General features: G+C 48.4%; 1 protein-coding gene across 1 annotated transcript; it reads right to left on the reverse strand.

Moving 5' to 3' along the window:
• Positions 1 to 4,638: 4,638 nt before the first annotated feature.
• Positions 4,639 to 14,275, reverse strand: GALR1 (galanin receptor 1). Its single transcript, XM_081800935.1, has 3 exons — positions 13,503 to 14,275; positions 8,904 to 8,969; positions 4,639 to 5,346 (listed from the first exon to the last, which is right to left on the reverse strand). The coding sequence occupies exons 1-3, from the start codon at positions 14,166 to 14,168 to the stop codon at positions 5,029 to 5,031; spliced, it is 1,050 nt and encodes a 349-aa protein (XP_081657061.1). The 5' UTR covers positions 14,169 to 14,275; the 3' UTR covers positions 4,639 to 5,028.
• Positions 14,276 to 15,431: the final 1,156 nt, after the last annotated feature.

A 15,431-nucleotide genomic window follows, 5' to 3' on the forward strand; every position in this document is an offset into this window, starting at 1 on the left:
CAGTGAAATGTGAGGTGCAAATCCAGAGGCAGACTGAGGCAGATGTGCTCTGGTGGAACCACACAGGAGCCTGGCGTCTGCTCCCCCGGCCTCGGCTCTCCCTCCTCGGTGCGCGGCCCTGAAGATCTACAGAGCCTGAGGTCCCCAGGAGCACGCTCTGCAACCAACACTTAGGTGACACTCTGCAATTTCTTGAACCTTCAGGGATCCTTTAGGTACTAGCCACGGCCGGTTACATGGTGGAGTCCTCCCATTTCTCACCTTTGGTACCCCGATGCATAAGCTCCGTAAGTGGGGGCTTCACGAATTTTCTGTAGGGGCTGACACCCATCCCGTCACCACAGAATCCCTTACGTCATCTGCCACACCTGTGGTGCTGGTGACAGGTGCGCCTGGCCGCCTAGACACATCCGGTCCCGTGCAAGATGTGCCTTCACTACCTTTCCCGTGCCTGGACGTGTGCCTCACACCGGCTCCGACGCTTACCACCTGTGAAGGGCTCCCACACCATCCATTCCTCACCAGCACCAGCCCCTATGCCATCCCGTTTCCACCCGCCGGATGGCAGGTTACCTTGGCGACCCACAACAAGCTCACCAAAGGGGGAGAAAGAGCTTCATAGATCCACCGTGGTCTTCAGAACAATGACACAGAAATGGTTCAGTTTTAACAATCAATACGCGATCTTTTGAAATAAGGTGCTAGACTGCATGGTGTCCCCTAGGAAACCCATAGTGGCCCCCAAGATTCACCCCAGTTTGTACGTTACCGCTGCCTGAGAGTAAGGAATTTGAATGGCGGATCCCAGTTCCAATCTCTTCCAGCAGCTGGAGATCTGACCTCTCTGATGCTGGAAACTTGGACTTGCACAACACACCCAGAGACATCCAGAAATCTGTTCGCCAGCAGAAAGGATGAGGCTTCTCACCTCAGTAGTGCATCGAAACCTTTAACCGTAGGACCAGTTGTCCATACAATTGTTTAAATATGGGAAACAGCCAACGTTAGAACAGACGGAAGTCCAGCTGAGGTTATTTCCACAATGTAACAAGACCTAAGAGCTCACTCCCCGCCTGCCCGGATGACCCCTCCCGGTGCAGCTGCATCCAGGACAGAACCCGAGCTCTCAGATGCACGTGAACACGGGCTGGAGGAGGGGTGCACTGAGCACGCGCTCAGGAGCAAGCGGCGAGTAGCGTCCAGCACGGCAGGGAAGCAAAGGCCCAGGGCCTGCTGATGTTTCTAAAGGTCTTGCCCAAATCAAGTAGATGTGCCCAGCTCTGGATCCCAGAAGGGCAGCCAAAGTTACAAAGGTGAGAGTGAGTGAATCTGCCATGCTAAGAAAAGTAAGCAAACAAAACATCCTGAGTGATGCATTTCAATATAGAACACACTGTCCTTAGACACAGCCCACGTCAAAGAGGTTATCAGCGTGTTAAATTGTTCATCAGGCTCAAGTTTTCCACTTCTAAAAGAGAAAAATCAAGATACTTTATAAATTAAAATCAGATATAATCGCATTCTGTAATTTTTTCTTTCCAAGACAATAGGTAACCATCAGCGCTTTAGGCCACCTCCTCTTGCTTTATATGGCTTTTTGACGTAAACAAGTCATTAACATCCACTTGACAAATAACCTAAATGCACATTTTTTAATGGCCAAGAAGAACATGATTGACTTATCTAGAAAGCCACTCACAAATTTAAAACCTGGGAGACATCTGCAGTCAGTGTAGATCAAATTTACACGTTTTAGATGACAAGTTTCCAGAGGAAGAAGCCACATTGATATAATTACCCAAATTACATGACTGTTTCGTTTATATACATGTGTTTAATAAGTCCCTTTAAGCAGGAATATGGTGAAGCCATCCATTATTGTATTTAGCGGCTTCAGCACGAGCGTTTTGGGACTCACAAGCATCTGGGCATCTGGGAAAGGAAATGGATGCCCAGCCAGGTTCCTCTCTCCTGCTCACAAGAAGACTGACTGCGGCTTTCAGCTAACACGCAGGAACTGTGAGCCACACTGTCTCCGCGCGTCCCAAGGCGCTGGGTCAGACCCCAAGTGACAATTGACTCACAAGCAGCTTGTAGCCCGAGTGGCTTGTGCAGCCCAGCAACCACTTCCCTTCTCCACCGTCGCTCAGCATAATGGGGTCGAAGGAGGGACTCCACTATAGTAAATATCACAGTGACAAACTCGGGATGCACGCAAGTATCGAGAAAAGCACAAGACGGCGTGGATGGAGGAAGAGGAGATGACCGTATGACTCCCAATGTGTGCATAGAACAATTGTATTAAAAGCAAAAATATGTACCTAAAATATCCAGAGAATGACCTCTGAGCACGCACATGGTCAGAGCAGCGGAGAGCATCTCCTGAAGAGATCTCCTGGGGATGCAGGATGGGAAAGACTTTCCAACCACGTCTCTCTTCTCCTCAGTAGGAGACTGAAATCGGGGCGCAGACATAAGAAGCCGTCAGCATATTTAATATGCCAGAGCCAGTCTCTAAATGTGAAAGCAAATGTCCAGAAAAATAACAGTCACCTTGGGATACTGAGGCAGCCAAATCTAAGGCGGAAAACATCAATTTTCTTTGAAGTTCACCAAAAACCTGGTTTTCAAGCAGCCCGACTTCAAAGGCAAATACAGGATTTCTCCTTTAGTCTGGCTGTGGCAAGAAAAAGCGTGTCCTTGGGAGGTCTTCTTTATTTAGTGAAGGAAGCAAAGGTGCTTCTGAATTGGTCACATCAATTACGTATTAGAAAAACAACCCCCTAGGAAGCAGACACTCCGACACTTCTCTGGGCAACTGGAGTCTGTTCCCATCAGATCTTCGCAGGATGCACGCTATCGTCAGCATCAAAATCTGTTATACAAGCGACCACCTGTGCTCTGAAGATGAGGAATGACGATGGGCAGGAAAAATGTCTGCTCTAACTACGAAACGAAGTGATTTGCATCCACACTCAGCAAATTTGAGGTTTCGCGGTCCCTCTAGCTTCTGTCCTGCCGACAACAAATGGCAAGGACCAAGAGAAGCAATGTGGGTCAGTAAGCGCGTCCCGTTGCAGCACATCTTCCACTCTCTACTGACAGAACAGCAGCATTAGGTACTGCATTGTTTTAATACTCCCGTGTGTGTGTGCAGGAATCGGGAGAGGAAAACCGAGGAGCAGCCGCAGTGCAGGAAGCCTTTGTCAACCATGCAAATCCAAAGGCATCCAGGAGGCTCATCTCCATATAGCTGTGTGTGTTAACGGGTGTTTGCAACGGCAGCTTCAAGCTCCACAAAGCACGTGAGGTATCATCATCAGGATGCAATGTTTCTGCTGCTATATTTAATAAAGTGCAAAAAATGTTCCATGCAAAGGACCCACACTATTCTTTAAAGTACTCACATACACATACACACTTCTTTCCCCACCCCCGAACATGAAAGCTCATGATTTCCCAACCTTTCAAAGAATTTTCTCCTCTTCTGGCTAGAGAATCAGTTGTACCATTGTAAGCGTAAATACTGTTTGTTGGAGGAATATAATTAGTGACAATCAATCCATAACCTAGATTATTTAACATGCAAAGACTTGTATTGAGTTTTTTATCTAAAATTCGATATTTCATATGGAATCTTGATTTGACACAGGTGTACATTATGCTAAATCCTTTTTTAAAAAAGTCTTGTTGTTTTAGTATTCTCCTAAAATATATCAAAGTCCCATAGTCTGAAAACTAGTCTTCTATGTTAGGATAATTTAATCTTTTCACCCCATTTTTTCACTGTAAACATGAATAAATATGAAATTGTCATGAAAACTACATTTGAAATTCAGCTTGTGATCATTTTAACTTCAATTTAACATTTTCAGACAAAGCAATATTTGGGATAAATGTGCATTTAACATTACTACAAATTTAATGAAAAAAGCATTTGTTTGTGCAACCTGCATCCCTGGGTATACCCGTTCAGAAGATTCCTTTTCCTCAAACGTTATCTGAATCAAACATCGAGTGTGCTTTCTGCACGTGGCATACCCATTGCTGCATGTGGCTTACTGAATTCTGACTTCTCTCTGGCCCCAGAGAAATTATTATCTACACAGCGTCCTCACTGACTTATTTTTTAACTCTCTTTGGCTCCGTTCCATTCGAGGTTCGAAGCATAGCTACTACCCCAGGCAAGTAGATTTGTAAAACTCTAACGACCAGGTTCCTTTTCAGATCTCACCTAGAGCTTCCAATCTTGGAATAGTTGCATTTGGCATTTTTCCCTGTTTTTTTTTTTTTTTTTTTTAGTTAACTCTACAAAGCATACATTACAGGATATTTTAAGGGCAGCACCCAAGGCTGCCACCCTGAGTCACCAGGGCACCACTTGCACCTGTCTCTGGGGATAGTTAATAGACCTCATGATCACACATGGGTGCAGCTCATCCCCAGAAACCCTGTTCCTTATTTACAGGTGGGAGCAAGCGTGGGCTGTGCAAATACACTTGGCAAAGTCTTACTTCCATTTAACAGATGTATCTCTATACAAACGGCCACAAAAATTAAATTCAGGTAAAACTTTCCTCATGTGTCCGTGATCATATTTTAAAACACCTAGCTTACAACATTACCTATTTTCTTAAAATTGAAGAATTAACACATACATTTTTTTTCTAAGTAAATTTGCTTCAAAATGTAGATTGCCATGCAATCCTGACCATATTTATCGGTCCTGATTTCTTTATTCTGTGAAGACTTGAACATATCTATGGAACTTTATTAAACTTTCATTTCTGTAGAGGCATAAAACTCGTTGGCATTTTCTTTTGTTTTGGAAATAAAATTTAGAAATAATCTTTCCTAGAGATTTCCTAAATGGACCAAAGCACTTTTTTTTTAAACCAAGTGGAATTTAATTAAAATGACATGGATTGTTGGGAACGTAAGAAGTTGCAGCCTTGCTGAGCCCCGCCCTGTGGTTTTGCACCTGGCCCACGCGTGCGGAAACTCCACAAGCGTGTGCTAACACCCCTCTCACACGTGAGTGCAGTTGGTGGACGGCGGGGTGTCTACTCGACTTCTGTTCTCTTTAGTATCATTAGGAGGCAATGCATTGCGAATGTGGCACTTGAACACTTGCTTATAGGCCTTCCTAAAATTCTCAGAGAGAAAAGCGTATATGATGGGGTTCACCGAGGAATTACTGTACGCCAGGCAGTGGGCGGCGATTCTGAAGAGGAAGGAGGCGGGGGTCAGCGGGAAGTCCCCAAACCCAGCCCAGAGATTGATGATGTGGTGCGGCAGCCAGGATATCCCAAAAACCACAACCACCACCAGAAGCGTCTGCGCGGTCTAGAAGAAGAGGAAAACAAAGGAAACGTCAATTAGAACAGGAGAATAACCCGGAGCTTGGAACACGCTCTAAGATCGCTTTATGTATATTGCGATGGAATCAGATACTGAATCCGCTCTAAGTGTTGGCCACGACTTCATATCACAGCTTTGTTCCAAACTTGTCCGGGACGTGGAATAACTTCATCACGTATGTGAGACGCGTGTGGATTACGGGAAGCGTATTCTGGATCGTGGGAATACAAATGTGCAGAGACTAAACACTGTGACTTTAAAACCACAAAGCTCTGAGCAGGGCACACGCTGAGACAGTGTCCCCTGAGATGCAGCTCAGGTGAGCACTCGAAACCTCTCCGAACGGTGGCCTCGACGACCGTGTATGTCTTTATTTCTCCTCGTTGATCTCTGCCAAGTGAAAGACCCCAACACACTGATGCATTCCAGAGAGACATCTCAGATTCTGTCGAAGGGCCAACTAGCCCCATTGTTCAGCTTGCATGTAACCCTCTTCCCTCGCTGCCCCTAAATCGAAAAGAGCTGAAGGCAAAGGCAGGACCCACGTGTTTCCATTGAGATTTGTGCCAAGCAGGGGATGGAAGAAAGCCGTACCTGATTAAGGACCTCAGCACAAGACGAGCCTTCCCTCCAGCTCCCTGTCTGCAGCATGCTTTGTGTGCTTGCCCAGCACCTCCTCAGTGGGCTGGGCTTGAGCCTGAGGACCACCTTTCCTGTGTTTCATGGCAGCCCGTTGGGTACATGTTTGAAAAGCAACAACTAGATAGTAATGCTGGGATTGGGTGGAAACTATCTATGGCTTCAAACAAAAGATGGTGGGCTCTTAATATTTTTTAAACTAAAATACAACACAATCAGCTGGCTCCTTCCTTAAAAGGTGGCTCAGGAACCAAGCAGGGTCCTGACTGCTGATGGCCTCAGCGGCACTGGGGCAGTGGTGGACGACTGGGAATGTCCTGACTGCTGGCCGTGTGAGGGAAGCAGACCCCATCAGGATCTCGGGTCTGGGATGAGAACGCTGAGATTTAGAAAGGTCAAGACAGGTGCCTGGTGTTCCAGAGCCGAATGCTAAGTTAGAGTGGGAAGCCCGGTAATGTGATCCCAAACCCATGTTCTGAATGCTCAGACACAGGGAAAGAATAGCTTGCAAAATCTGCCTAGTCACCATCAACCCCATCTCCCACTCTGCGCCCCTCCCCGAGCTCCGGGGAAACCAGAGCATCAGGGCACTTGGGCAGACAATCAAAGCCTCAGAAGACAGCGGTCACCTGGACCTCCAACGGAACCATGCACGGAAATGTCCCCAGCCCCCTGTGCTCGACTGCTCCAGCCCCCAGGTCACCACCGTTAGGGAAGGGGATCTGGAGGATATGAGAGATGCAGGCTCGGAGCCCCTTGCCTGAAGGTTGGAATCTTCTCTCTCAGACTGAGCCCTGGTTGCTAGAGTTTGTGGAGTGGAAACACGGACGTCCAGAGCACCGGTCCCCAGCACCTTTCCCTGACCTCTCTGCCAGAGCTTTCCCTTCTACACAGAGCAAACCCTGACCGACCGGAATGGACAAATAAGGGGAAGGAGTTTGGGAGGACTGAAGGAGATGGAAGGAAGAAGCTGAAGAGCACGGGGACACTCATTCTCAGGTCCTCACATGGAGCGAGGGCAGGATGCAGGAGGTGGTTCCATGGCTAGGACATCCGTGGGAACGTACTGCCTCAAGCCCTGCCCTGCAGCCCCCTCCACCGGCCCCGTGAAAATGAGAACCCCGCTGAAGATGCCACACCCCCAGGAGGGCAGGAGTGAGCTGCCCATGCCCACAGGACCAACGCTGGCAGCAAACCCACACGCAGCACACATCCCTCAGAGACATGGGCTGGAAGGCAGACGCTCCGTAACCAGGTGGAGGCAGAGATGCAGGAGGAGGGTGGGATTTCAGGGCAAGGCCAGGACAAATGCATCGGGGGGGCAGGACATGACAGGACTGCTCACCATCACAAGGTGCCATGGATTGTGCAGAAGCCTGGGACTCACGCTAGCCATAACCTGGATGTGCAGCCTTAGAAAAATGACGTAACCTCCCTGGGCCTCAACACCCTGCCCCGGTGAAATGATTCTGACTGTGCCTCATTCATTCAAATGCTTAAAACAACTCAGGTAAAATCCAACAACAGGTTTTTTTATAGGGTGGCAGGATTATATATTAAAACCGCTTACTGCATGACACACAAAGCAAACAAGAAATTTGCTCACATATATTAACAGATTGTCTGCTATCAATCCACTTACCCATTAGTATATGAGAGATTACATTCCCAGATGATTTAATCAAAAACAATCGAGACATAATTATACCCACAAATAGAACAGAACACATCATCTTTTCTTTCTAAGACAGAGAGGACATCTCTCTACTTCACCAAATGAATACCCTCTGGATATCCCATTTCATTGCATCTTTCAGGAAGTTTCTACTAAGTGCCAAGCTTAGGACAGAAACAGACCCCAGCAGCTTATTGATAAGATCCAGTCCGTGGGGCAAAGGTAATGTGCGTGAATATGGCATATTTTATATGTGTATGTTTGCAGTTCATCCCAAATTTACCTCTCAATTTTTAGTGATTCCCCCGATCTTCTCAGAACCATGAACAAGGCTCTTTTCTTGGTCTCCGCATAGCATTGAATATGAGAGGACTACAATTTACAATAGATGTCGGGAAAGAACACTTGCGTCCTTGATCATCATAAATATTTAGAAGGACAAACAAGGTGCTCTGTGATGTTATGACTACCATTTGTGGGTGAAAATGTCTGGCTATATCTCCTCCCTAAACATCTTGTCCAATACTCTTATTCTACTTTCTAAAATCAGAGATTCTATAGGTATCATGTAAGAGTTAGAATAATCCTGATTTGTAACATAGTTTTTCTCAAAATGTGAACTGTAATAAATACCAGGGTGTTAGATGCCTTAATATGACTCAGGAGAAGCTTGTTTAAATCAGGATTCACGGAACGAGAAAGACAAAAGTGGGTAGAAGTCCCTTCGGGGCCCCTCCCCCATTTCCCCTGAGGACCAGTGTCAGCACAAGTCAAAGAGGAAGAGAGGACAATGCATCCGATTTTGGGGCTTAGGAGAGAGATTAAAGTAACATCTCTGAAAAGACAGTTAAGCCAGAGCCTCCTAGAATCACATCAACAATGATAAATACACAATAAGATGGTTTTGTGCAAATTATGGATGTCAGGAACTCTACCCTCTGTCCCAATCAACCTAGAACACATCTCCTAAAGAGAATCCAAAAAACTACCTGTTTCCTCACCTCTCCAAACCTCCGTCTAAGTTTTCATGCAGCAGCTGGTCACCTGTGATGCCCTCAGAAGCTGACTTTCCATCCCTACCCTGTGCCTCATGGTCAGAGGTCCATTTCAGATATCTGTACCAAAGAACCTAAATGTCACAGGCAGTCGTGGATATAAGGATAATTAGGAATGAAAACGAACTAAGCTCTGAAATGTGACATATAGAATATATATTTGTGAATATTACCTTTTTCTTCGATGCTTCTGACTTCTTCGACATGTTCTTCAATTTTTTATGCAAATGATTCAGGACCTGGAAAACACAGACTAATAAAACTGTTTGCCTCTTGCCCACAGTTCCTTGTCTGATTTGCACTGACAATTCTTGACACTCTGACCTGGTAATCACATTACTTATAAAATCATTCAAATCGAAATGCACATAAGGTGCCAAAGTAATAAGGAATATGAACTGCCAACTGCAACTGTTTAACATTTAGGAGTATCCAGGGACTGTTGTGGTCACAGCATCAATTTGCAGAGAAACTGGGGTGTGTGGCTCTGGAGTTTTGTCCAGAAAGTGTCACACTGCTACCCCTTTATGGGTCCTTACTTGTCTACCTTCCACCTCAGTTTCCCCAAGATTCCACATTTTAACAATCACCAGGTCCCTGCTGTATGTAGGGCGTGATGCCAAATCCTAGAAACGTGGAAAAACCAGAGGTCTCCCTCCAGTGCACTATCCAATGGGGAAAGCAAGCAAGTGAGCAAATCAAGATGATGTAATCAGAGTTCTCCAGTGCAGCCAAAGTTTGCTTCAACTTATTCCTTCTGTTTTCCTGTTGTGGGCTCCTCACAGCAAATTCCCACCCACCTGCTTTCCTTGAGTTCTTTATTCTAATTCTACCTACTGTTCCATGAGTTTAGACAACTCACCATGTGGGGGACTCAGCCTCTCTGGGGATTTATAGACGGTTTAGCAAGGTTTTACAATTAACATCCCTGTCAGAGGATCTCCTGAGAGATACTGGCTCTGTTCATTAGCGAAACTATTTCCGCCTTCTCTTGCCAGTGTAATACTCAGGAGAAATGATGTGAAACATTTGGGTTATATGTACGAATTTACAGCATAAGCACGGTCTTACACAACAGAGCCCACCCTGCAGACTTGTACTGGGGTTCATTTTTATATACCATCTGAGTGAACACCTAAGGAAAAATTAGCCTCTGGATGACTAAGGGCTTTGGGTTGTCCGTAGTTTGCCAAATGAGGCTCTGAGGGAACTAGAAACCGCTTTCCAGACACTTTTTTGTTTCCCTCTAGCACCTCAGCATGGAAATAATGCAATCAATTTGGACTCACTGCAAAAGTCTGCTGCACTCAGCTAGATGCAGGACTTCTGGAATGATCAGTTATACCCTAATTAAGAAACTACAGGATTTATTTACCAACTTCATGAGCTCTAAGCAAGTTAAGCAGACATCACGGGGTGTGAATTTCTGACACCAAATTCTCAGCCCTACCGAACTACTTCTCCCTTCCTACAGTGGCTTAGCATCATCTCCAACAAGACGAGTCTTTCACTTGGTACAGTAACATTTAGGATTGCTTTCAATACATTGACGATAGATTAGTTAACTGTTCTGCCAACAGAAATTAGGGTTCCAGGAACTGAATGTAAGAGAAAAACAGAAGAGCTTTTGCAGGATCTTGTCTAGGGAGCACGGGTCGTGTGAGTTTCCTTGTTGGCAGCCTCCCCAGCAAGAGACCACAGGAGGACACTGGTCACTGAGGACAAGGGACAAGAAGAGAGAAGAGAGGACAGGCAGCACAACAAAATCAGAAAGGGACATCTGGAGAGGAGGCCAAACAGAAAAGTGAAATATTATCTGCTTCACAATGCTGCCCGAGGGTCTATTCACTCCTTCAACAAACTCATTGCATCACATCTCAGGGACTTCAAGCCACCTGTGGAATGTTGAGTGGTCAACAGAGAAAATACCCACATATAGGGGCACCTGGGTGGCTCAGTCATTAAGCGTCTGCCTTCGGCTCAGGTCATGATCCCAGGGTCCTGGGATCGAGCCCCGCATCGGGCTCCCTGCTCAGCGGGAAGCCTGCTTCTCCCTCTCGCACTCCCCCTGCTTGTGTTCCCTCTCTCGCTGTGTCTCTCTCTGTCAAATAAATAAATAAAATCTTTAAAAAAAAAAGAAAAGAAAATACCCACGTATAGTTTTTTTTGCTGTTTCCCTTCAATAGCCCAAACTACGAGCACACATTGATATATTATAATGCATATATTGATATATATTTGATGAGATCTTGCCATCAAAGGTATCATGATGGGTTGTAACTGCATTTCTGTGAAGGATGATGATGGCATGATGGTGTCACTCTGTGGTTCTATACACTTGGCTGTGTGTGGGAGGCATACGCTCAAACCTGAGCCAAGGTCACCTTGGGCATCAGATGTCTCTGGGGATGTGCGAGAATTTGGCAGGTGGGCACATGAAGAGTTTACCCTCATGTCAGATAGTGGATGGTCCCAAACAAGAAGTCCCTCCAGGGAAAGAGAGCAAGGGGCCAGCCCCGTGCAAAAAGGAGCACGACAAGCACACACCACCCTGGGCATTCTGCATGTTTCTCAGGGCCGGTCAGGCACAAACTTTCTACACGAAGCCATAAGGTTTGGGGAGTAGAAGGCAGCACTCGAATGCAATTCCCTTGATGAGTTAAAAAAAATGGAATCTCAGATGACTTTTCAGCCATTTGTGATTTTTCATCGTGGCCATCAGTCCTGGGCTTGGAGAAAGAGCTAGTCCTGGACCTAACATTCAAGAAGAATCGTTAGCTGGACAGTGTTCCTTAATGATGGAGGCAAAGAAAAGCAGCTGGAAAGAAACACCTAAGCTATTCTTCAAGCCCTAGATTGAATCTGAAAATATTAGCTTGAATGTAAAAGAAATTTCCAGTTATGCTTAAAAGCAAACTATTTCCATGTGAAAAGTATCCCAATGAGCATGCATTTGTTGGATTTTTTAAAACTATTTTGAAATTTTGCCCTATGTGTGAATTTCATAAATTCTCAGATGACAGAAATGTAGTCTAATTTTTTCTAAAATTTTGCCTTGTCATTTCCTTCGAGAACACCTGGAGACTTTTGGGAAGTGAAAGAACAGTATACTTCAGCTCTACTTCAGGTGATTATGAATTCACCACCAAATATTTTGAGAACACTTGGAGTCCTGAGCTTCATGCTCCTAAGGCCCTCCCTTGGTGACTGGAAACTGCCTTAAAACCCTTCCTGAACCATCTACCAGCTTCATAATCTGGGTCAGTTGCTTTGCTCTTCCCAAACCCTTTCCTGGATGCTCCTGCCCACAGGCTTGTGCAGACTGAGCAAGACAGTTGCTGAGGTTGAGCACTGCACTGGTAGAACCACGTTTTGTTTTGTTTTTTCTTTTGCATTTGAAGAAGGCTAAGTGAATAAACCAGCCATTTTGCAAAGAGCTAAACTACAGCTATCTTCCAAATGTCCTATCTTGCCCTATCTCTTCCGTGTATCTTTATGTATAACCCTTTGATGCAGGCCATTCTTTCAGATAATATCCAAAACTATTACCATTCAAACAGACACAACTCTACATAGATGATATGGGGCAGGGGAAAACAGAAACCAGGGGGCTTATAGTAAACACTTTTGCTGGGAAAAATATGGATTGAATGTAAGTAAGTATTGCTCTCTGTAATCTGGTTACTCATGGCCCTAGAGTCATGGCCTTATCAGAAACAGAAGGAGAGACAGAGAAAGACGAAAATAAAATGCTGGGAATTTCAAAAGTTGGCAGCAGAGATGCTTTCCTCACGATGATGATACTCCCAGAATACATTGGGGAGCTGGGCTTTACCCCCAGGAATCACTGTCACGTGATTAAGCATATATTCTTACTCAAGCACAAACAAGTGTATCCAGAAAGTTGAAGACTGATCAGTATGACAGCTTCAAAACCCACTGTTATTAATGAGAGAGGATGTGAGTTTGCTGAGCTCTGCCAAGATATGTGAAGGGAGGATGGGAGCAATTTTCCTGGTAAGGAGGGAGGGGTAGGTAGCTGGGCCAGAAGTGACAATAATGCAACTCTTGATGAGAGTTAGGGATTTAGGCCTGAATCACTTCATGTTGTCTACACAACCATTCTAAACAGAACTGAAACCCATCCATCCAAAGTTCTCTGGAGACTCAGGTCAAGATACTGTGAAGAAATATTCTTTTAGCACTGGGGTTTATCAAGCTTAAGCTTCCGGTAAAATACAGTTCAAAGTGCCTTCACCAGGAGCAGAGGCTTCAAGGAGCAGGAAGGGGACCTGGGCGACCAGCCAGGCGCCCCAGGCAAGGGCAGGGGAGGGGGCAAGGGGCGGTGCGCTCTGGCTTACCATGCTCCCTGCGGCTCTGCAGTCCTGCAGTCTGAGCCCCAGATTGGATCCGCGGTGCTGGGTGTGGGTGGCTAAAACTGAGGGCAATTCGGCTGCCAAGGGGACAAACTCAGGGTCCAGGGCTGTGGTGGTGGGAGGCCGAGGGGTGGCAGGACCTCTGGGAAGTGACCTGCAAGCTTTCCCCAGTGGCTCCCAGACTCCAAGTAACTTTCCCGCGCACCCTCTCACACACCATCCACCAGGGGAGAGAAAGGGCTGTGGGGAAGGTTCTCAACCCAAGCTGCCCAGAAAACTGGAGCGGGTGAGGGCAAAGGGGCTCCGAGAGGGGCGCGGGGACACAGGAGCTACCCCGAGGCCCCGAGCCCGCGGCCCGCCTGAGCCCCCGCCCCTGCCCGCGCCCCAGGCGCCCACCTTGGCATAGCAGAAGCAAATGAGCAGAAGCGGCAGCAGGTAGCCAAAGACGAAGGTGCACACCACATAGGCCTTCTTGTGGCCCTGGTTGGGCCACTGTTCCCAGCAGAAGGTCTGATTGCTGACTTCCAAGTGGAAGAGGCTGTAGTGGTAGGCCACGGGCGAGGCCATGGCGATGGACAGCGCCCAGATGAAGCCCAGGCCCAGCAGCGTATTGCGGGACACCCGCAGGGAGGAGGAGCGCCGCAAGTGCACGATGGCCACGTAGCGGTCCACCGACATCGCGGCCAGGGTGAAGATGCTGACCAGCATGGAGACAGTGAAGAAGTAGTGGGTGAACCTGCAGATAAAGGCGCCCAGCACCCAGGTGGGCAGCGCGTACACCGTGGCCTGGAAGGGGATGCAGAAGAGCAGGTAGGCCAGGTCGGCGATGCTCAGGTTGAGGATGAACAGGTTGGTAGTGCTGCGCGGCTTGCCCGGCTTGCTGCGCGCCAGCACGGTGATCACCAGGCTGTTGCCCAGCACGCCGAACGCGAAGATCAGGCCGAAGAGCACCAGAGTGATGAAGTTCTCAACGTCGATGCCATAGAGCGGTCTGGGCTCCGGGGCGGGGGGCTTGGGCCCGCTAGCGTTCCCCTCGCTGAGGTTCCCGGCTGCCAGCTCCATGGCCTGCGGGCGCCCGGACGCGCTGGCGGGGGTGCCCTGCTGAGGAAGAAAGCTCGGAGGAGCCAGGGGTCCCGACCCTGAGCACGCAGAGGGCGAGTTTCCGATCCTGAAGCCCCGCGATGGGCACGCACCCTGAGGCTGAGCCTACTGGCACCGTCTTTGTGCGAGGCCGCCTGCGAGGAGCCCAGATCGGGACCTTCCCGGGAACGCGTGGCAGTCCCGAGAGCGCGGGCTTCCCTCTGCCCGGGCGCTGCTGCCCTCTGCGCGGCCGCCCAGACCCGGGAGGAGGGACCCGCCAGTGCAGCTGCAGGGGTGGAGAGACCCCTCTGCGCCTTACCGGTTCCTTGTCCCTGCTGGCCGGTTCCCTCGTTCCCGGGAGTGGCTTCGGGCTGCACCTGTTGCTCTGAGCCGCTCCCTCCCCGCGTCACTCCCGGAGCACAGCCGGTGAGCGGCAGCGCACGCCGCAGTTCGTGGAGAGGGCTGCCCGAGCCTCCACGCCGGCGGCGCCTCCTCTCCCCTCCCAGTTTTTGCAGGGATTCCAAGTGATCTACCGGGTGAGCGCTTTCTGGCCGCTTTCCCGAGGGCTGACAGAGGGGGTGCTCGGGGCCTCTGCTGCAACTGAGAGGTAGAAAGCACAGCTGGCTGAAATCCGCGCCCCTGGGGGCCTCTCCAGTCCCCCGGAAGTCACAGCGCGCGCAGAGACTGCAGGAGTCCTAAAGGGATGGGGCGCCGCCCACCTCCTCGCAGGAATCGGACGCGCTCGCTCGCCTCTGCAAGGTGCGGACCTGCGTGGGTCCAGCGAGGGCGGCAGCTGCCGGGTGCAGCAGGGCCCGGGCGGCGGAGCAGAGCCGAGCGCGCTCAAGCGCGCGGGGCGGGCAGGCGGTGGGGTGCGCAGTCTCCGCATCCGCTAGCGCCGCTCATCTTTCTTGGCTCCTGTGGTGGCTGTCCCTGAGAGCGCTCCCTGCCCCAGGAATTAAACCCGCCCAGAAATCAGTGACTGGCACTGCAGCCTGGAGTTTTGTAAAATCCCTATTCCCACCCCCACCCTTCCCACCGCTAGGGAGGAAATAAGCAGGAAAAAACATGAATGGCCTGTTTGAGTTTTCATTGTAAACGTCTAAAATATTAAAGGTGTGTTCACATCATCCAACTTTAGATCAGTTTGGCTTTGTGTTTCTCACCTGAGCGACATAAACAGAAGTACTGACATGACATATTTGTGAGGTGGAAAAAACATGTTTACACCAAGAAATTGAGCTGAGG

This window comes from Leptonychotes weddellii, chromosome 13, assembly GCF_054177405.1.
Source record: "Leptonychotes weddellii isolate Sample4059 chromosome 13, ASM5417740v2, whole genome shotgun sequence".
NCBI classification, from domain to species: domain Eukaryota; kingdom Metazoa; phylum Chordata; class Mammalia; order Carnivora; family Phocidae; genus Leptonychotes; species Leptonychotes weddellii.